General features: G+C 43.2%; 1 protein-coding gene across 1 annotated transcript in view; it reads right to left on the bottom strand.

The window, feature by feature from the left end:
- Positions 1 to 12221, bottom strand: part of samd1b (sterile alpha motif domain containing 1b) — a 66836-nt gene extending 54615 nt beyond the window's left edge. Inside the window, exon 1 of the mRNA XM_060855150.1 lies at positions 11736 to 12221. Coding sequence (XP_060711133.1) covers positions 11736 to 12128 — 393 coding nt within the window. The 5' untranslated portion in view covers positions 12129 to 12221. The remainder of the gene's footprint in view (positions 1 to 11735) is intronic.
- Positions 12222 to 22696: the final 10475 nt, after the last annotated feature.

The following is a 22696-nucleotide window of genomic DNA, read 5'->3' as shown; positions in this document are numbered from 1 at the left end:
TCAGATTCGACACACAACCTTTCTTTTCTTATTCTTTAGTCGACCAACCCTTTCTCCGGTTACCCTCTTGCTTCATATGAATAAAAGGCCTTTGGATTCTCCTTAATTCTGCTCACTAAAGTTATTTCATGACCCCTTTAGCCCGCTTGATTCTTTGTTGAAGATTGGTTCTACTCTCCCTGCATTCCTCCAAGGTCCATTCTGTTCTTAGCTGCCTGGACCTTATATACACTTCTTTTCCTCTTGGTTAGTCGTACAATTTCTCCTGTCATCCAGGGATCACGAATCTTGCCTTTCCTATCCCTTGATTTCAATCTTTGAATGCCTCCCACATATCAAATGTGGACTTCCCTTAAAAATAGCTGTCCCCAATCCACATTTCCTAGCTCCTGCCAAATTTTGATATAAATTATCCTTGGCCCAGTTTAGTATTCTTCCCCGAGGACCACTCATCTTTATCTACGAGTATTCTAAAACTTTCAGAAAAATTGTGGTCACTATTCCCAAAGAAATCTCCCACTGCAATTTCTACCATCTGGTCTGGCTCATTCCCCAACACCAGGTCCAAAATAGCCCCTTCCCTACTTTGATATTGACATACTGCTCTAGAAAACTTTCCTGGATGCTCCTTACAAATTCTATCCCTTTCAGACCTCTGACACCAAGTGTATCTCAGTCAATGTTGGGAAAATTAAAATCTCCCATCACCACCACCCTGTTGTCTCTACATCTTCCCATAATCTGTTTACCTATTTGTTCTTCTACCACGCATTCATTGTCGTGAGGCCTGTAGTACAGCCCCAACACTAACTGCACCCTTATTTAATCGGCTCTACCCATACTACCTCACTGCTCAAGCCCTCCATAGTGTCCTCCTTTGGCACAGCCATGATATTATCCCTGACCAGCAATGCAACTCCTTCCCCCCACCCCACCCCAACTTCCTCCCTGCCTTTTGCTTCCCTCCCTGTCCTGTCTGAAGCATCTACATCCTGGAACATTTAGTTGCCAATCATGCCCTTCAACCAAATTTCTGTGATTGCAATAATGTCATACTCCCAGGCATCAATCCAATCCTTATCCACTATACTCCTTCCATTAAAGCATATGCACTTCAGTTTCTGTGTGTTCATCTGCTCTCTACCTACTTTTCCCAAAATGTCATGGAAATCTGGAACTCTCTCTTCTCCTAAAAACCTGCTTGGGCAGTGATGGTGAAGGACTGGTTGAGTGGGCCTCAAGTGAAAATTTCCAAGTGTAGATAGAGACAGTTTTATTGGGTAAGGTGGTGAACCCAAGGAAGGTAGATAGATAAAAGATAGCCATGATCTAAACTTCAGGCTTAAACAGGCTTGAATACCCAATAGTTACTGCATTCATACAGAGAAGGATTTCTTTACAAAATTTAGTTGACCACTGACAACAAATCGATCCAAACTTAGTTAAACATCACTTTTCTCATTGCCAGCCAATCACTATTAAAAGAAAAAAATTGCAGATGCTGGTGACCTGAAATAAAAGCTGGAAGCACTGGAGGAACTCGGGCCTGGTGGCTTCTGTGGAGAACGAAAGAGTTAATGTTTCGAATCCAGTAATCCAAAGAAGAGCCAAATTTAATATTTGAAGTCAAATATGTCTAACTTCCTTCCTCTTCTCTGAAACATAGTCACAGTATTAGAGTAGTACAGCACAGAAACAGACCTTTCAGTTCAATTCATCTGTACTGACCAGATATTCTAAATTAATCTAGTCCCATACAGGCCAGCATTTGGCCCATATCCTTCTAAGCCTTCCTATTCATAAACCCATCCAGATAACTTTTAATTGTACCAGCCTCCACCACTTCCTCTGACAGCTCATTCCATACACGCACCACCTTCTGTGTGAAAAAGTTGCCCCTCAAGTCGCTTTTAAAAATCTTTCCCCTCACCTTAAACCCATGACCACTAGTTTTGGGTTCCCCTACCTGGAGGAAAAAAGACATGTCTATTTACCTTATCCATGCTCTTTATGATTTTAGAAACCTCAAAAAAGGTCACCCCTCAGTCCAGGGAAACTAGCCCCAACCTATTCAGCCTCTTTCTATAGCATAAACTCTCCAACATCTTAGTAAATCTTTTGAGCCCTTTTAAGTTTCATAACATCATTTCTGCAACAGGGAGACCACAATTGAATGCAATATTCCAAAAGTGGCCTAACCAATGTCCTTAGCATCCAGAATATGACATCCCAACTGCAATACTCAATGCACCGACCAATAAAGGCAAGTGTACCAAACACCTTCTTCAGTATCCTGTCTACCCACAATTCAACTTTCAAGGCAATATGAACCTAGGTCTTTTTGGTGAGCGATAGTGTCTTTGGTTACTTCCACATCCACTTGAGGGGACAGGCAAATTTACTGTCTTACTAGATGGACACATCAAGAGGCTTCATGGAATCAATCAGCAAACAGAATTCAACACCAAACCACACAGGATACTGGAACAAGTGACAAAAAGCTTGATGAAACAGGTCAATTTTAGGAACAGTCATAAAAGGAGGAAGGAAAGGGAAAGATGATCTTAGGGCAGCAATTTCAAAGCATGAGATACAGCCACAAGATATGGTGTCTAAGAGGGTTTGTGTTTGGCTGAAGCTACAAAGGCAGTGAAAGTCCAGGCTAGGAAGGAATTTGTTAACAAGGATGAGCATTTTAAAAACAAGATGTTGATGGCCTGAAGCCAATGCTGGTTGCTGTGCACAGGGACAATCAGTGGATGGAACTTAGTGAAAGCAAGGACAAAGAGGAGAGATTTGGGTGAGTTCAAGTTTATGAATGGTGAAGGGTAGCTGGCGGCAAGAAAACAATTTGAATAAAACACATTGAAGGCTAAAAATAGCATGAAAGAGTTTCAACAGGAGGAAAGCCGAGGTGGAGTATCGAACTGCAATGACAAGTGAAAAGGACAGTCTTTGTGATGAAACAAAAATTGCTGGAAAAGCTCAGCTAATCTGGCAGCACACACAGAAATCAGAGTTAACGTTTTGGGTCCAGTGATCTGAGGAAGGGTTCCCAGACCCAAAAGGTTAATTCTGATTTCTCTTCACAGGTGCTGCTAGACCTGCTGAGATTTTGCAGCAGTTTCGGTTTCTGATTTCCTGCATCCACAGTTCTTTCAGTTTTTGTGGTGATTTCATCATAAGCTCAACTCAAAGACAGGGAAGCCAGTTTGCAGACAGTCTTATTCTGCTTCAATGGTGAGGGAGAGCAATGGAGTTATTGGTGGGGACCGAATGGGTCCAGACTGAATGGGTCCATTGGACAAGCACATTTTTAAAAAATTATTTCATCAGATGTGGGTGGAGTCACTGGCTCCTTCCTTCATTGCCATTAAAAATGATTGGCTTCTAGGCCATTTCAGATGGCACACTCATGGGGATCTGGAGTCACATGTACCAGAGATCCAGATAAACATGGCAAATTCCCTGCTCTAAATCTCTATGACTATGACTCTATTAGTGAAACAGATGAGTTTTTACAACAATTGCTACATAAACTCTCCATAATGGTTACCAGTCCTTTACATTCCAAATTCATTAGTTGAATTTAAATTCTACCACAGAGTATTTGTACCAATGTTCATGTGATATTAGGATTACTGGTCAGTTAATAGTTTGTCATAGACTTCGACAGACTTGCAGGCTATTTGAAGTCAAATCTTTACTTAGATACAGCCTTCTGTTACTAGCAAGCATCGTCTGGCACTAATCTTTAGTTAGCTAAAAAGAGACACTATCTATGGGGATCTAGCTAGTTAGTTGAACTGCAATATCTAATATGCTCAATGCAACATCAAGTCTGTTCAATATAGTCTGACATCAACCATTACTTAAGTAACCACTAGCTTGCTAGGTTTAAAAAAAAAGCAGCATTTTCCATTGTAGGCCATTTAAGAGATAATATTTATTAAAAATTTAAGTGCAGTAAGGACCTGTAATTTGGATAACCCCACTATAGGGAATGGGTGGAGGGGATTAAAACAGGACAAACTGAATTATTCTTACACTAGGAAGTCCAACACTAATCATTAGTTGAGCCCAAATGTTTAAACAGAGTCTGCCAATGTCATAATGTCCCTCCTTTTCAGAGTCAGATTTGGCATCCGCTGTTAGATAGTCCTACGTTGACTAGATGATATAGATCGGCACAAATCATGAGAAGTGATCACACATTAAATGAATGTAACACTTTGATGTTAATCAATAGGAGGTTTTGATAGTTTTGAGAAGGGATAGCATCACACCTGTACGGAGGGAGGATATTCCTGGAAATGCATCCAGGGAAGTTATTTGGGGGGAACCGAGAAATAGGAAAGGGATGATCACTTTACTGGGATTGTATTATAGACCTGAAAATGTGTTGCTGGAAAAGCGCAGCAGGTCAGGCGGCATCCAAGGAGCAGGAGAATCAACGTTTCGGGCATGAGCCCAAAGAAGGGCTTCCTGAAAAAGGGCTCATGCCCGAAACATCGCCTCTCCTGCTCCTTGGATGCTGCCTGACCTGCACTTTTCCAGCAACACATTTTCAGCTCTGATCTCCAATCCTGACTTTCTCCTTGTTTTATAGACCCCCTAATGTCAGAGGGAAATTGAGAAAGAAATTTGTAAGGAGATCTCAGTTACCTGTAAGAATAATAGGCTAGTTATGGTAGGGGATTTTAACTTTCCAAATATAAACTATGACTGCCACAGTGTCAAGGGTTTAGATGGAGAGGAATTTCTTAAGTGTGTACAAGACAATTTTCTGATTCAGTATGTGGATGTACCTACTAGAGAAGGTGCAAAACTTGACCTACTCTTGGAAACAAGGCAGGGTAGGTGATTGAGGTGTCAGTGGGGGAGCACTTTGGGGCCAGTGACCATAATTCTATTAGCTTTAAAATAGTGATGGAAAAGAATAGACCAGATCTAAAAGTTGAAGTTCTAAATTGGAGAAAGGCCAATTTTGATGGTATTAGGCAAGAACTTTCAAAAACTGACTGTGGGCAGATGTTTGCAGGTAAAGCAACGGCTGAAAATGGGAAGCCTTCAGAAATGAGATAACAAGAATCCAGAGACACTAAATTCCTGTTAGGGTGAAAGGAAAGGCTGGTAGGTGTAGGGAATGCTGGATGACTGAATAAATAGAGGGTTTGGTTAAGAAAAAGAAGGAAGCTTATGTCAGGTATAGAAAGGATAGATCGAGTAAATCCTTAGAATATAAAGGGAGGAGGAGTATACATAAGAGGGAAATCAGGAGGATAAAAAGGGGACATAAGATAGTTTTGGCAAATAGAATTAAGGGAAACCCAAAGAGTTTTTACAAATTCATTAAAGACAAAAGGGTAACTAGGGAGAGAATAGGACCCCTCAAAGATCAGCAAGGTGGCCTTTGTGTGGAGCTGCAGGAGATGGTGGTGGGGTGAAAAGATACTAAATGAGTATTTTCCAACAATGTTTTCTGTGGAAAAGGACACGGAAGATAGGGTGTAGGGAAATAGATGGTGACATCTTGAAAAAAAATGTCCATATTACGGAGGAGGAAGTGCTGGATGTCATGAAACACAAGAGTGGATATATCCCCAGGACCTGATCAGGTGTACCCTAGAACTCTGTGGGAAGCTAGAGAAGGGATTGCTGGGCCCCTTACTAAGATATTTATATCATCGATAGTCCCAGGTGAGGTGCTGGAGGACTGGAGTTTGGCTAATGTAGTGCCACTGTTTAAGAAAGGTGGTAAGGACAAGTCAGGGAACTATAGACCAGTGAGCCTAACATTGCTGGTGGGCAAGTTGTTAGAGGGCATCCTGAGGGACGAGATGTACATGGCAAGGATTAATTAGGAATAATCAACATGGCTTTGTGTGGGAGAAATCATGTCCCACAAACTTGGAGTTTTTTGAAGTAGTAACAAAGAGGATTGATGAGGGCAGAGCAGAGATGTGATCTATATGCACTTCAGTAAGGGTTCAACAAAGGTTCCCCATGGGAGACTGATTAGCAAGGTTAAATCTCACGGAACACAGGGAGAACTAGCCATTTGGATACAGAACTTGCTCAAAAGGTAGAATTCAGATGGTGGTGGTAGAGGGCTGTTTTTCAGACTGGAGGCCTGTGACCAGTGGAGTGCCACATGGATTAGGTGCTGGGCCCACTACTTTCCATCATTTATATAAATGAATTGAATGTAAAACATAAGAGGTATAGTTAGTAAGTTTGCAGATGACACCAAAATTGGAGGTGTAGTGGATAGCGAAGAAGGTTACCTCAGATTACAATGGGATCTTGATCAGATGGGTCAATGGGCTGAGAAGTAGCAGATGGAGTTTAATTTAGCTAAATGTGAGGTGCTGCATTTTGGGAAAGCAAATCTTAGCAGGATTTATACACTTAATAGTAAGGTCCTTGGGAGTGTTGTTGAACAGACACACCTTGGAGTGCAGGTTCATAGATCCTTGGAAGTAGAATTGCAGGTAGATAAGATAGTGAAGGCAGCGTTTGGTATGCGTTCCTGTATTGAGTACAGGAGTTGGGAGGTCATGTTGCAGCTGTACAGGACATTGGTTAGGCCACTGTTAGAATATTGCATGCAATTCTGGTCTCCTTCCTATCGAAAAGATGTTGTGAAACTCGAAAGGGTTCAGAAAAGATTTACAAGGATATTGCCAAGGTTGGAGGATTTGAGCTACAGGGAGAGGTTGAATAGGCTAGGCTGTTTTCCCTGGAGGAAGTCCAGAACTAGAGGACATTGGTTTAAGAGTGAGAGGGGAAAGATATAAAAGAGACCTATAGAGCAACTTTCTCACAGAGGGTGGTACATGTATAGAATAAGCTGCCAGAGGAAGTGGAGGAGGCAGGTACAACTGCAACATTTAAGAGGCATTTGGATGGGTATACGAATAGAAAGGGTTTGGAGGGATATGGGCAGGTGGGACTAGATTGGGTTGAAATATCTGGTCGGCATGGATGAGTTGGACTGAAGGGTCTGTTTCCGTGCAGTACATCTCTATGACTACGACTCTAATAATAAGGTTCCCTCCATCACTGACAGTCCAACACCAAGCTCTGAACAGATGCAGCATGATACTAACTGGTGCCACAATCCAGTCGGAACCAGTGTTTGGCTAGAATCCAATATTAATGATTCATTAAATATGGACTAATACAAATACATAGAATCTGACATTAGCTAGATTAGACAGTGACATGCTAACTATCAGGTGAAGTTCAACAATAACCATTCGTTATATATTGACTAATTGGCAGTGTTTGATACCGAACAACAGACACAATCTGACATTAGCTAATGGGCAAAGTCCAACTGAACCACTGGTTAGACATATACCAACATTAACTATCTGGGTCCAGTATGGCACCAACCACTAGTTATAGTCTTACCACTACCCATAAAAGTAGATACAGTTCTGCACTAGACATTACTTGGACGCAGACTGACACTGACTATGGACAAAGTCTTTGACTACTGAGCCAGGATGATATCAAACATTGTTTAGGCATGTACTGGCACGAATTAGACAATTAGGTCTAATGGATAGGTACAGATGGTCCTTTACTAATTACTGGGCCAATGCTAGACAGTGTCCAAATCTAACAGGACAGAGTCTAATACTATCCATTGATTAGGCTCAGTCCTGCTGTAACCATTAGGTAAGTACAACCAGAAATTAACCAACAATTTGTTATACATGGTCTGAATACAAAATAGTAGTTAAGTATAAGTGCAGGGAATTGGGATTAACACACTTAGTGGTAGTTACGCCGGTGCAGACTTGATGGGCTGAATGATTCATTTGGCGCAGAAAAGGCCAATGTTCCAGTCTAACCAACAGTTAAAACACTGACCAACTGGTGGGTATGCATCAACAGCCACCAGGAAACATGTTCCAATACCCACTTGCACACAAATCAGTAACAGGCTCCACTCTAAAACCAACTGGAGGCCAGAATTTAATTTTACTGGTTATGGTTCTAAACCAGTGGGCATGGCCTGAACAATCCCTGACAAACTAATGGCCGAATCTAACTAGTTAACTGTCACACAACAGGGAGACACTGACACTAGTGGGCATTGTCTGACATTAACTAGTTGACAATCCTTCACTCCTTGTGGGCAAGGACTGACTAACTTGTTGGCATTGTCAGACTAACCAGTATTCGTGTTGCAAAATCAACTAAAAGGCACTCACGCTAGCATAGGGCTTATCTTGAAATAAAGTAATGGTGCCCCACACTAACTAGCAGTCAATGGTATGACATGGAGCAGCTGGGAACAGTTTAACACATGCCAGATAGCATTCCTGTAAAAAGGAAAATGGACTCAATATAACCTGAACCATCTGTCATTCCCAGAGCAAAGTCAGTGGGCATAGTCTGATGCCAACTGGCATTGATTAACCTGTGGGCATGTCTGACACTAACCAGCTGGTCCTTCAACACTATCTCTTAAGCTCTGAAGCTATCCATATAGGTCTCCAAGAGTGACTGCTAACCGATGCTCACTAGCTGGCCTGGTACAACATTGGTGAGCATGGCACTGACCCTAACTATTTGGCACTCCTTGACTAGCTGGCAAGTATGAGACAAGTAGGTGTACTCTGATGCTATCTACTGGCACTGCCACATTAATATTATTATTTGGAGATGCCGGTGTTGGACTGGGGTGTACAAAAGTTAAAAATCACGACACCAGGTTATAGTCCAACAGGTTTAATTGGAACCACACTAGCTTTCGGAGCATCACTCCTTCATCAGGTGGTAGTGGAGGGCTCAATCCTAACAAAATTTATAGCCAAAATTTAGTGATGTAACTGAAATTATACATCGAAAAATTGATTGTCTGTTAAGCCTTAGATCACGGAGTTTTACATGAATTCATGCAGTTTTTGAGCAAAGTACAATGTAACCCTCCAAGTACAAAATGTGTGTATGTGAGTGGCAGAGTGTCTTAAGTCTGTGAGGGGGTGCATGTGAGAGTGTGGGAGTGTGTGCGTCTGTGTGTGCGGGTCAGAGTATCTGTGTGCATATAGTGCAATGGTGGTCACCTGTAATGTGACACGAACCCAAGGTCCCGGTTGAGGCCCTCCCTATGGGTACCGAACTTAGCTATCAGCCTCTGCTCGGCCACTTTTCACTGCTGCCTGTCACACATGCACCCCTTCGCAGACTTAAGACACTCTGCACTCACTACACAAACTTTCTCACACTCAACCCCTAACCCAGACAGACAGACAGACAGACTTTGTGGGGTGCATTTGTACTTGCAGGGTTACATTGTACTTTGCTCAAAAACTGCACGAATTCATGTAAAACTCCGTTATCTCACTTTTTGGATTAGAATCAATCTCAACATCATGGCATAGACAGAGAACACAGGGGGCTAACACCTCAACAGATTGTCTAGCTATCACCATTGTTAACAGCTAACCTGAGAATGCAACTTTTTAAAATAGGTTTTGTGATTTACACATGAAAGTGAAATATCATGGTATTCTAACAGATGAAAGGCTTAACAATCATTTTTTCAGTGTATAATTTCAGTTACATCACACTGTAAATGTTTGCTATAAATTCTGTGTTGGGATTGAGCCCTCCACTAGCACCTGATGAAGGAGCGACGCTCTGAAAGCTAGTGAGCTTCCAATTAAACCTGTTGGACTATAACCTGGTGTTGTGATTTTTAACATTACAATTAGGCACAGTCTGACACTTCATTTTCACACTTACACCAACTGGTGGATATATTCTCACACTACCCAGGTGAACACAGTTCTACAAAACTGGCACAGCCCAACACTAAATGGCTAAAACTAACTCAAGACCATTAACCAGTCAGCTGTCCAACAAGCTATTAGCATGATCCAATATTCAGCAGATTGCAATCCCATGTTGACTAGTAAGCAGGATCTGACATTAACTTGCTGAAATTGGTCATTCGAGGGCTCAAAGACTACATTGCGGGCACAATCCAAATCTGGATAGCATTTGCACATTAATTGGAGAGTGTGGTTCGGTGGGTGGCACAGTGGCTAGCACTGCTGCCTCACAGCACCAGAGACCCGGGTTCAATTCCCACTTCAGGTGACTGACTGTGTGGAGTCTTCCCAGTGTCTGCATGGGTTTCCTCCGGGTGCTCCGGTTTCCTCCCGCAGTCCAAAAATGTCAGGTCAGGTGAATTAGCAATGCTAAATTGCCAGTGTTAGGTGAAGGGGTAAATGTTGGTGAATGGGTCTGGGTGGGTTGCGCTTCGGCGAATCGGTGTGGACTTGTTGGGCCGAAGGGCCTGATTCCACACTAAGTAATCTAATCTAATACAAGCCACCCAACGGTAACTAGTTAAGACTCCCACACTAATGAGTGAGAATAATTCAACACTAACTAGACAGTACTCAACAGTCTGACAGTGAGGTTGTCCAGGTGTTTAGTCCAATTTTAGTGGGAACATGCGGCACTATGTTCAATAGTTTGTTTGGATTGGTGTTGAACTGTCCTCTCTCTAGTTAGAGAGTATACAAACATATGCACATTACTTTGAGAGTGCTATCTATTCAGCTTCAGACTATACCAGCTAGTAAGTCGGAGTGACACTAACTGGGCAATTCTCATTCTAACTACTGTGCACAATATGATACTAACCAGCTGGCCCTGTTGCTTTAGCCAACAACACTAACCAGTCACTCCTTGGTTGACTACAGGGCATGTTCTAACATCAACTAGCTAGCATTCCCACTTTAACTAACAGCTGAAGTTAAACACAAAGCATCACACATTACAGTAACTAGTGAGCACAATCAGACAGTATTTTGTGACTTCCAAAGTAACTAGCTTTTTCCTCACTGATTAACTAGCTGTCACACCCAAAACAATGAGTTATTACTCCCTGATCAACTAGTTGTCACTTCTAATGTGAAAGTTTAACTCTCAGTAACCACCGAGTGCAGTTTGACATTGTCACTCCATAGTAAGTTATTGCTTGCTGATTAACCCGTTATATCCAAGATGACTAGTTGTCACTGATTAACTTTCACAGTAACTAATTATTCCCTAATCAAGTGTCACACCCAAGTAATTAGTTGTCACTCAGAAAACTACCTAACTAGATGTCACTCGCATAACTAGATAATTATCTCTATCACTAGGTATTATTCAGTGAATAACCAGCTGTACACCCACAGTAACTAGTCATTACTCCATGATTAAGCAGTTGTCACTCCCATTTTAACCAGTTAACTTGCTATCACAGTATCTAGTAATTACTCAGAATAACCAATTATCAGGTTCACAATAACTAGTCATTATTCCATGATTGAGCACTCGTCACTGACAGGTAGTTATTAACTTTGTCACAGTAACTAGTAAATAACCAGTTGTCAGGCCCACAGTATGAAGTCACTCCCACTGGAACTAGTTATTAATTCACTCACCAGTGACACTCACTCACTGACATGATTAGCCAGTTGTCAGGCCCACAGTAACTAGATCACCCCAACAGTAAGTGGTTATGAACTCACTCCCACAGTAACTAGTCATTACTGCGATTAACCAGCTGTCAGGCCCGTAGTAACTAGTAAAGAGGCATTACTGTGATTAACCAGTTGTCAGGCCCACAGTGACTAGGTCACTGACAGTAACTGGTGATTATCTCCCTCAGTAAGTAAGGGAGACGCTCTGACAGTCTCTGGTTGTCACTAACTCGCCTTGCGCTCGGAGCTGGTGCCTGTCTCCGGGACCACCCTCCTCCTGCCCGCGGGCCGGCGGAGCTGTTGCTGCTCACGGGCTCCCCGGAGCCGGGCTCGGGTCAGCACGGTGCGGGGCTGCGGCTGCTCCTGCTCCTGTTTCCGCTCCCGGCTGTGCCCGGCCCCGGGCTGCCATTGCGCGGCGATGCGGTAAGAGTGGGAGCCCTTGTAGCTGACTCGGAGCACGGTGCGGGAGCGGAGCAGCCGGTCCAGCTGGCGCCGGGTACGGCTCGGAGCCAGCCCGTGTCTCCGCTGTACCATCTTACAGATCCGTTCCAGGTCCGGCCGAGCCTTACGGCTCCGCAGAGAGTCAATAGTGTCCAGGATCCACTGCCTGCACTCGGCCTCCGACATCCCCGGGGACAGACAGACAGAGACAGAGCTGCCTCCTCTCCGTATCCCCCACACTCTTCACCACCGCTAACATAAAGGCGGAAGCGCCGCTCCCTGGCAGCCGACCCGCCCGGAGCGGGCGGAGCTCCCCGCATGGGACAGCCTGCGGTGGGTTAGGGGGTGGAGGGGACAGATAACATCCTGTCCCGGAGCCCCGGGAGCAGGCAGCCTCTTCTTACCCAGCGCTGGGCAAATGTTCACCCCAAACAGGTGGAATATTAACCGCAGATGGCAAAATATTCGTCTCAACCGGAGGGATGTTAACTCCAAATACTGACCGGAAACAAGAAAACTATAAAACCCCTGATATTAATCGTAAATCGGAGAAATATTAATTCCGAATATTGACCCTAAACGGGCGAAGTACTAACCTCAAATACTTACCCTAAATGGGAAACCACTCGTCTCAGCCGGGGGGGGGGAGGGGGTGATTAACTCCAAATACAGACCCCGAAAGGACAAAGCATTCGAATCAAACAGGGGAAATGTTAACACCAATACAGACCCTAAATAGGAAAACATTAATCTCAAATTGGGATATATTAACCCCAAATATTGACCAAAATAATAAAACATTAGTCTTAAATAGGAGGAATATTAAACCTAAATAAGAAAATATTAACTCCTAGATATTGACCCTACATAGGAAAACATAGGCATAGAGTCATACAGCATGGAAACAGACCCTTCAGTTCAAACAGTCCATTCCAATCATAATCCCATACTAAACTAATCCCACCTAACTGCTCTTGGCCCATAATCTCGAATACAGGGAATGTTAACCCTAAATATTGATGATGACTAGCAGAAACATTGACTTCAAATAGAAATTGACTCAGTGATTAGTACTGCTGCCTCACAATGCCATGGACCCAGGTTTGATTCCAGCTTGGGCAACTGCCTGTGTAGAGTTTGGACATTCTCCCTGTGTCTGCGTGGGTTTCCTCCAGATGCTCTGGTCACCTTCCATAATTGAAAGATGTGAATTGTCCATTCTAAATTGCCCATAATGTTAGGTGCATTAGTTAGAGGGAAATATGTTTGGGTGGGTTACTGATCAGAGGGTCGCTGTGGACTTGTTGGGCTGAAGGGCCTGTTTCCATACTGTAAGGAATCTAAAACAAAAATTAGGACCAGGAGTAGGCCATTCAGCCCTTCGAGCCTGCTCTCCCATTCAGTACGATCATGGCTGATCCTCTGTCTCACAGTCACATTCCCAGTTTCTCTCCACAACCGTTTATGTCTTTAAAATATCAACATTTATTTATCTCTATTTGAATATATTCAATGACTTGGCCTCCCCAGCTGTGTGTAGTAGAAAATTCCACAGGTTTACCACAAGTTTCCACATCTCAGTCCTAAATGGCCTTCCCCAAAACTATGTCACTTTTTCTAGACCCCTTAACCATGGGGAGCACCCTCCCCGTATATAGTAGGAGGGAACATTAACCCCCAAACACATGAAATGTTAAAGGTAGCACCTGAAGCACAACTACTGACGTCCAATTAGAAGAACCATTAGTTTCAGAAAAAGGAACCATTAACTGCAAAGATTGAACTTAAATGGGAGAAACATTAGTCTTGAATAGGGGGAAGCTATCAATCTCAAAATATTAATTCATTTTCTGTCCTCAGATGCTGCTAACTTTCTCCATTTCACTTTTCCAGCATCCACAGTATTTTCCCTTCAGTATTCTACTCCTAGTTGCCTGTTGTTGGCCCGTGCTCCTCCTGTAATGACTTAACCTCCACCTTGTCATCTCAGAAATGCCCCTAAGCTCAGTCCTTGGACTATTCCCACACTTTAAACCTTGGGAATGGTATCCATTGAAATGAGGCTAGGTTCCAGGTCAATGGTAGGTTAAACCATGTGATTCCCTGACCACCACTGTGCGGTCTGACAATAATTCAGGAATGAGTTATAACCTTCCTCCACCTAATGCATCACTAGATAGATTGGTCATACTTTTTGGCACAAACCTTCATGATAGTATGCAGGGATGACAGAGCAGTATGTGCTGTTGCTGTTGTTTCCAATGTCTTGGATGATTCCAGCTAGAACCCTAAGACCCACTAGTGACCTCTGACTGATGCTGGTACAATACTAGTGAGCATGACACTGACTAACTATTTGCCACTCCTTGACTAGCTGGTGAATATGAGACAAGTAGGTGCATTGTGATGCTGACAATTGGCACTCCAACACTAATATTAGGCACAGTCTGACACTTAACTGTCACTCTTACACCAACTGATGGGTACATTCCAACACTACCCTGGTGAACACAGTTCTACAAAACTGGCTAAAACTAACTCATGGCCATTAACTGATCTGATGTTCCACAAGCTGTTCGCATGATCCAATATTTGGGCAGATTGCAATCCCACATGAACTAGTAAACAAGTCTTATATTAACTAAGTGAAATTGGTAATTAGAGCACTCAAAGACTAATTAGTGAGTACTGTCCTAAACTAAGTAGCACTTGCACATGAACTGGAGAGTGTGGTTCGAAACAAACTAGCCCAACAGTAACTAGTTAAGACTCCCTTACCACCATTTAAGAAGGACACTTTGCACCTGAATTGCAAACAGACTGATATCCTGGCAGAGAGATTTACTAGAGCTCCTAATGATGCTTTAAACTAGATAAAGGGGGGCATGGTTGGGGTGCAAAGAGATAGTGAGAGAAGAGATCAGTCTGAGACTGGTGTAGTTGTGAAAAGAACAAGTCAGACAGGCAAGAGCAAGTCAGAGAATGAGATAGGACTGATAAACTAAACTGCGCTTATTTCAACGCAAGAGGCCTGACAGATAAGACAGATGAATGCAGAACATTGTTGGGAACATGGAACTGGGATATTGTAGCTATTACAGAAATGTGGCTTGGGGAAGGGCAGAACTGGCAGCCCAATGACCCAGGGTATAGAAAAAATGATGGTGAGTGATGTTTTTGGTTAGGGATAACATTATGACTGTGCTTATGGAGGATATTCTTGGGGGTATGCCGAGGGATGATATTTGGGTGGAACTGAGAAATATGAAAAGGATAATCACCTTATTGGGATTATGCTATAATAGTCAGTAGGAAATTGAGAAGCAAATTTGTAAGGAGATCTCAGAAACCTGTAAGAATGATAGGGTTGTCATAGTAGGGGATTTTAACTTCCCAATCATAGACTGGGACTGCCAATGTGTTCAGGGCTTGGATGGATGGAATTTGCTAAGTATATACAAGAAAGGTTTCTTATTCAAAATGTGGATGTATCTACCAGAGAAGAAACAAAATTTGACCTTCTCTTGGGAAATAAAGCAGGGCAAGTGATTGAGATGACGGGGGGGAGCACTTTGGAGCCAATGACTATAAATCTGTTAGTTTTAAAATAGTGCTAGAAATGGATAGAGCTGATCTAAAAGTTAAAATTTTAAATTGGAGTAAGGCCAATTTTGATGTTATCATCCAAGAACTTTCCAAAATTGATTGGGAGAGGCTATTCGCATGAAAAAGACAGTTGGAAAGTGGTAGGGTGTATGGAATAAGCTGCCAGAGGAAATGGTGGAGGCTGGTACAATTACAACATTTAAAAGGCATCTCGGTGGATATATGAATAGGAAGTGTTTAGAGAGGCATGGGCCAGACATTGGTAAAAGGAACCAGATTAATTTAGGATATCTGGTTGGCATGGACGAGTGGTGAGGATTTCCTCTCTTCTTATCAGACTTTGTCGTAGTATGTGGTTTCTTACTCTACTATGAGAATTAACAAGCCAACTACATTGGATTTGGTGTGAAATGTCAGCCAGACCAGGTAAGAATGGCTGATTTCCTTTCCTAAAGAATTAGGTAGGGTTTTATTAATGGTAATCAATTTGTGGTCACCATTATTTCATTGCAGATTTATTCATTGAATTGAATTCAAATATCATCAGCTGGGATTTGAACCCATGTCCTATTAAAGCCGTTAAAGTCTAAATCTCTGGATTGCTAGTTCAGTGACAATATGTCTCCAATCCATTGAATGTCCAGGAGAATTGGTTCAATTCTCTCTTGTTGGAAATGGTCATTACCCTGGACTTGATCTGGTGTGCATGGTATTTGCCACTTCTCAGCCAATGCCTGGATACTGTCTAAATCCTGCTTTACAGACACAGTATCTTTCAGTTTCTGAGGAGTTGTGAATGGTGCTGAACACTGTGAAATCACCAGCGAATGTCTCCACTCCTAATCTTCAGATGAGGGAAAGTGAAATCAGATGAAGCAGCTGGAAGTGGGTGAGCCTGGAAGAATTTCTAGGATATTGCTCCAACATTTTTCTTTGTGCTAGGAGTGACCCCAACCGTAAGACAGCTTTCCCCTGATTCCCATTGACTGAAAATTTGTTCGGGTTCCTTGATGCCACACATCAATCAGATGCAGCTTTGACATTAAGGGCCATTCCTCTTGCCTCATCAATGACATTCAGCCCTTTTGTTCATGTTTGGATCCAAGCTGTAATTAATCCTGGATCTGGATTTGGGTGGCATGGTGGCTCAGTGGTTAACACTGCTGCCTCACAGTACCAGGAATTCAGGTTTGATTCCCATCTTGGGTGACTGTCTGCGTGGAGTTTGCATTTCTCCCATTTCTGCAATGGGTTTTCTCCCACAATCCAAAAGATGTGCAGGTCAGGTGAATTGGCCATGCTTACTTGCCCATAGTGTTAGGTGCATTAGTCAGGCAGAGGAATGGTTCTGGGTGGGTTGCTCTTCGGAGGGTCGGTGCGGACTTGTTGGGCCGAAGGGCCTCTTTCTATAATCTAATCTAATTTGAGTGACCCTGACACAACCCAATCTGCACATCAGTGATGAGCTTATCGCTAAGCAAGTGCTATTTGCGTGTACCTTCTCTCATTATTGTTTTTTTTTGAGACTAGGCTAGTAAAGCTGTAATTGGCTGGATTGAGCTTGTTATTGTGGGCAGGAGATATCCAGGCAATTTTTCACATTGTTGGATAGGTACCAGTTTTGTACTGAGCATCTGTTTCAATGTTTCCAGCATATACAGTTAGGATGTTGTCAGGGCCCATAGCCTTTTCAGCATCCAGTGCCATCAGCTCGGTATCAACAGGGAGTGAATTTAATTGACTGAAGATTGGTATCTGTAATGCTGTGGACTGCAAGAGGAGGCTGAATGGATTGTTCTCTTGGCACTTCTGAGTTAAATTAAGGTTTTGCACAAAGGATAATGAAATCTCTCACCCTCTCATAGAACACAGAACATAGAACAATACATCGCAATACATCCCTTTGGGCCTCGATGTTGCACTGACCTGTGATCTCTTCTCAGCTCGTTTCCCCCTACACTAACCCACCATCGTCCATGTGCTTATCCAAGGATTGTTTAAATCTCCCTAATGTGGCTGAGTTGACTACATTCGCAGGTAGGGCATTCCACGCCCGTACCACTCTGAGTAAAGAACCTGCCTCTGACATCTGTCTTAAATCTATCACCCCTCAATTTGTAGTTATGCCCCCTTGTACAAGCTGACATCATCATCCTAGGAAAAAGACTTTCACTGTCTATTCTATCTAATCCTCTGATCATCTTGTATGTCTCTATCAAATCCCCTCTTAGCCTTCTTCTCTCCAATGAGAACAGACCGAAGCCTCTTGGTCTTTCCTCAAAAGACCTTTCCTCCAGACCAGGCAACATCCTGGTAAATCTCCTCTGCACTTTTTCCAATGCTTTCACATCCTTCCCGAAATATAGTGACCAGAACTCTACACAATATTCCAAGTGTGGCTGCACCAGCATTTTGTATAGTTGTAGCATGATATTGTGGCTCCGGAACTCAATCCCTCTGTGAATGAAACCTAACACACCATAACAACCTAACAGCCTTAACAACGCTATCAACCTAGATGACAACTTTCAGGGATCTATGTACATGGACTCCAAGATCCCTTGCATATCCACGTTACCAAGAATATTTCCATTGAATCAGTAGTCTGCCTTCCTGTTATTCTTCCCAAAGTGCATCACCTCACATTTCCCACCACTGAACTCCATTTGCCACCTCTCAGCCCAATTTGGCAGTTTATCCAAGTTCCCCTGCAACCTGTAACATTCTTCCAAACTGTCCACTACTCCACTGACGTTAGTGTCATCTGTAAATTTACTAAACCATTCTTATCAAAGGCTTTCCTGAAGTCCATGTATATCACGTCAACTGCCCTACACTCATCTACATGCTTGGTAACCTTCTCAAAAACTCGATCAGGTTTGTGAGACATGACCTGCCCTTGACAAAACCATGTTGACTAACTGAAATCAAATTGTTGCTTGCTAGATGATTATAAATCTTATCTCTTATAATCCTTTCCAAAACCTTTCCTATAGCAGAAGTAAGGCTAACTGGTCTATAATTACCTGGGTCATCTCTACTGCCCTTCTTGAACAAGGGCACAACATTTTGCAATCCTCCAGTCCTCTGGTACTAAACCTGTAGACAATGATGACTCAAATATCAAAGCCAAAGGCTCTGCTATCTCCTTCCCAGCTTCCCGGAGAATCCTCAGATAGATCCCATCTGGCCCAGGGGACTTATTTACTTTCACTCCTTCTAGAATTAATAACACTTGTCCCTCTAGTTGCTGTAAATGCTAACTGAATTGAAATTTCAATCTGAGACTGAGAAGATTTTTATTAACTAAAGCTATAAAGGGATAAGGATTGAGGGTGGGAAAAGGATGATTTGACCATGGGTTATCCATGATCTAAAAGAAGTGTGGAATGGCCTTGAGTGGCTGATTGGCTTCCTTTGCTTACTTGAGTTAAGGCACTGGAAACTCAACAAGGGACAACTGTTGAAGGAATCTGCCTCATAGGTGAAGCAGCCCACGGTGGTCACTTGGATAGAACCTACCTCCAGTCCAATCTTCTAACACTGAGATGGAACGTCATTGCCTGTGGCTTCTCCACCAAGCTGCTGTGTCATTATCTCTGGATCAAATCCTAAAATTCTCATTTACACAGAGTTGTGAGAGCATGGAATGTGTTGCCAGCAGCAGTTGTGGAGGCAGGTCATTGGGGACATTAAAGAGACTCCTGGACATGCATATGGTTACAGAAATTTGAGGGTGCATACATGAGGATCAGTGGTCGGCACAACATCGTGGGCTGAAGGGCCTGTTCTGTGCTGTACTGTTCTATGTTCTATGTTCTCAACCTAATATCATCACCTCAAAGACTCAAGGAGTCACCAGTATCTCAGTGTCATCCCAATTCTGAGAGCATTCATAGGTGGAGCAAATTGGTGCTTTTTCTTTCAATGGAGCATTACATTGAGAATATTATAAGTATCTGAATCATAGGAAATGCATAAAATATAACCAAGCAATAAAATAGGCCCTTTAGGAGCCAAGAAAGTACACTCTAAATGAACCAAAGGTACACTGTAACAAGTATATTAGATTACTTACAGTGTGGAAACAGGCCCTTCGGCCCAACAAGTTGGCACCACACCAACCCGCCGAAGCACAACCCACCCATACATTTACCCCTTACCTAACACTAAGGGCAATTTAGCATAGCCAATTCACCTAACCCGCACGTCTTTGGACTGTGGGAGGAAACCGGAGCACGGGGAGGAAACCCACATAGACATGGGGAGAACGTGCAAACTCCACACAGTCAGTCACCTGAGTCGGGAATTGAACCCGGGTCTCAGGCGCTGTGAGGCAGCAGTGCTAACCACTGTGCCACCATGCCGCCCAAGTATAGAAGGCCATAATTAGAGCTTAACACAAGAACATAAGAATGAGTAAGCCATCTGGCCCCTCGAGCCTGCTCTGCCATTCAATAAGATCATGGCTGATCTTTTCATGGACTCCGCTCCACTTACCGTCTGCTCGCCATAACCCTTAATTCCTTTACTGTTCAAAAATCTATCTATCTTTGCCTTAAAAACATTCAATGAAGTAGCCTCAACTGCTTCACTGGACAGGGAATTTCACAGATTCACAACCGTTTGGGTGAAGAAGTTCCTCCTCAATTCAGTCCTAAATCTGCTCCCCCTTATTTTGAGGCTGTGTCCCCTAGCCCTAATTTCACCCACCAGAAGAAACAACCTCCCTCCTATCTATTCCATTCATAATTTTATATATTTCTATAATATCCCCCCTTCTAAATTCCAAACTCTCCTCATAAGCCAACCCTCTCAACTCCAGCATCAACCGTGTGAACCTACTCTGCACTCCCTCCAATGCCAGTACATCCTTTCTCAAGTAAGGAGACCAAATCTGTACACAGCTGTGAGTTATTATTTTAGGTTTACATTAGATTAGATTAGATTTCCTACTGTGTGGAAACAGGCCCTTCGGCCCAACTAGTCCACACCGACCCTCTGAAGATCAACCCACCCAGACCCACCTCCCTCTGACTAATGCACCTAACACTATGGGCAATCTAACATGGCCAATCCACCTGACCTGCACATCTTTGGATTGTGGGAAGAAACCGGAGCACCCGGAGGAAACCCATGCAGATACGAGGAGAATGTGCAAACTCCACACAGATAGTCGCCCAAGGCTGGAATCGAGCCTGGGTCTCTGGCGCTGTGAGGCACAGGATGCTGAGACCTCAAAGGACATTGTCTATGTTCACAAGGGTGCTGCCTGTGGTATGACCAAGTTAAAAACCACACAACAGGGAATCCAAGATGGCAGCGATCTAGGAAGATCACGTTGCAGAGCTCCGCACCGCAGGACAAAGTCCTAGCCCACTGTACCCAGGCCACTGCAATATCCTGGGACTCCAGAGTCCCAGGAAATGGTTAGAAAGCAACTTACCTTGTTTTTCACCATCCAGGGATGCCGAAGAAGGGAGGAGATAAGTCCAAGGCCGGGCCCACAGCCCAGTCTGCAGGATTCTTGGACTCGATTTCTTACGTGGTCCTGAAGAAGGAGCTCGCAAAATCTCGCGAGATGTTGGTCAAGCAGATAGAGGAGAAGCTGGTCCTGATCTCTATTATGCTACAAAAGCATGAACAGCAGCTGGGAGACCTGGGGAAAAGGATGGATGAGGTAGAAGACAGAGTCACGGTGGTGGAAGCTGATATCGATTCATTCAAGGATAGGATCCAGGCCCTGGCGACACAGGTCCGTAATTTGCTTGACCAGCTTAAGACCTCAAGAACAGGGGCAGGAGAAAAAATATTTGCATCGTCGATCTGCCGGAGGGTAAGGAAAGTGAATGGCTGGTGGAACTTATTGAGGACTGGTTGCCAAAATTCCTTAACCTGCAGGCTGGAATGTGAGGCTCGAAGATTCACCAGGTCATGGCACAGAGGTCAGGTCTGGACCAGCATCCTCGCCCTCTCTTGGTGCGGTTTCATCACTGTAGAGATAAGGCGAGAATCATGGAAGCTTCCAAAATCCAGGGGAAGGATCCAAAGGCCCTATTTTACAAGGGCTCTAAGGTCATGTTCTTCCAGGACTTTTCAGCGGCAATGATCTGGAAAAGAAAATGCTATGATGGCATAAAGAGAAGACTGAGGGAGCTTGGGATCCAGTGGTGCTCCGACTCACCTTAGATGGATCTGTACATCTCTTTGACATGTTAGAGAAGGCAAGAGACTTTGTGGACAAATTAACTTAATCTGAACAATTTAGTATGTACAAACAGTAGTGTTGTTTGTGTATGCCTATGTTTCTCTTTTTTAAAAAAAAAGGAAGTCCAGTCAGGGCTTTCTTTTCCTTTTCTTTTATTGGTAATAATCCGGTCTAAACTATGCTCAGGGACAGTTAGGATGTGTACTTTCGATTTCTAAGTTAAGTTATCCCAAAGGATGGGTGACATACTTACCCTTTTTTTTCAAAATTTTTTTGTTCACATGGTTATTTCATGGTGTATGTTCTTTTCTGCTTTCGTTTGTGGTGTGGCTCTAGCTAGAGACAGTAAAATGGTTGGGATGGCTCCATGCCTACTTACGGGCAATTTATGTCAGGTTCAGGTATTTAAATGCCTTGGCTGTTGTATTGGCAGCGGGATGGGAAGTTGGGTCCTGGGATGTGTAGATGCCCCCTTTGGGCAGGAGGTGTGTTCCCCTATTCAGCGCTACTGGTGCTTTATAGGTTGGTTTGTTTTTTGTTGTTGTACATAGTCTTTGATAGCTTTATTGGTTTGTTAACTGTAGTGGGTTTAGTTTATGTAGTTTTAAAAAAAAATTCGCTGGATCATGTGACACTAAGGCTCAACGATATGTAATTCAAGTCCCTCCTCTCTGGAATCTAAATGTTACTGCAGAAGGTTATGGCTAATAACTTGTTTAAATGGTGTATCTGGAACATCAAGGGGAGTCACTTACCAATTAAGAGGAAGAAGGTACTTTTGTGTCTTAGAAAGGAAAACATGGCTAATGCTTTGTTGCAGGAGACACACTTGGATGATAAGGAGCATTTGAAACTATAGCAGAATGGCTTTGTTTGGGTTTACTTTTCATATTTTAACACCAGAAGTATGGGAGTGGCTATATTGGTGGCCATTGATGGA

The sequence above is a fragment of the Hemiscyllium ocellatum genome, chromosome 45, assembly GCF_020745735.1.
Source record: "Hemiscyllium ocellatum isolate sHemOce1 chromosome 45, sHemOce1.pat.X.cur, whole genome shotgun sequence".
NCBI lineage: Eukaryota > Metazoa > Chordata > Chondrichthyes > Orectolobiformes > Hemiscylliidae > Hemiscyllium > Hemiscyllium ocellatum.
The sequence above is the reverse complement of the archived record's forward strand: the minus strand, read 5'-3'. Positions and strand labels throughout refer to the sequence as shown.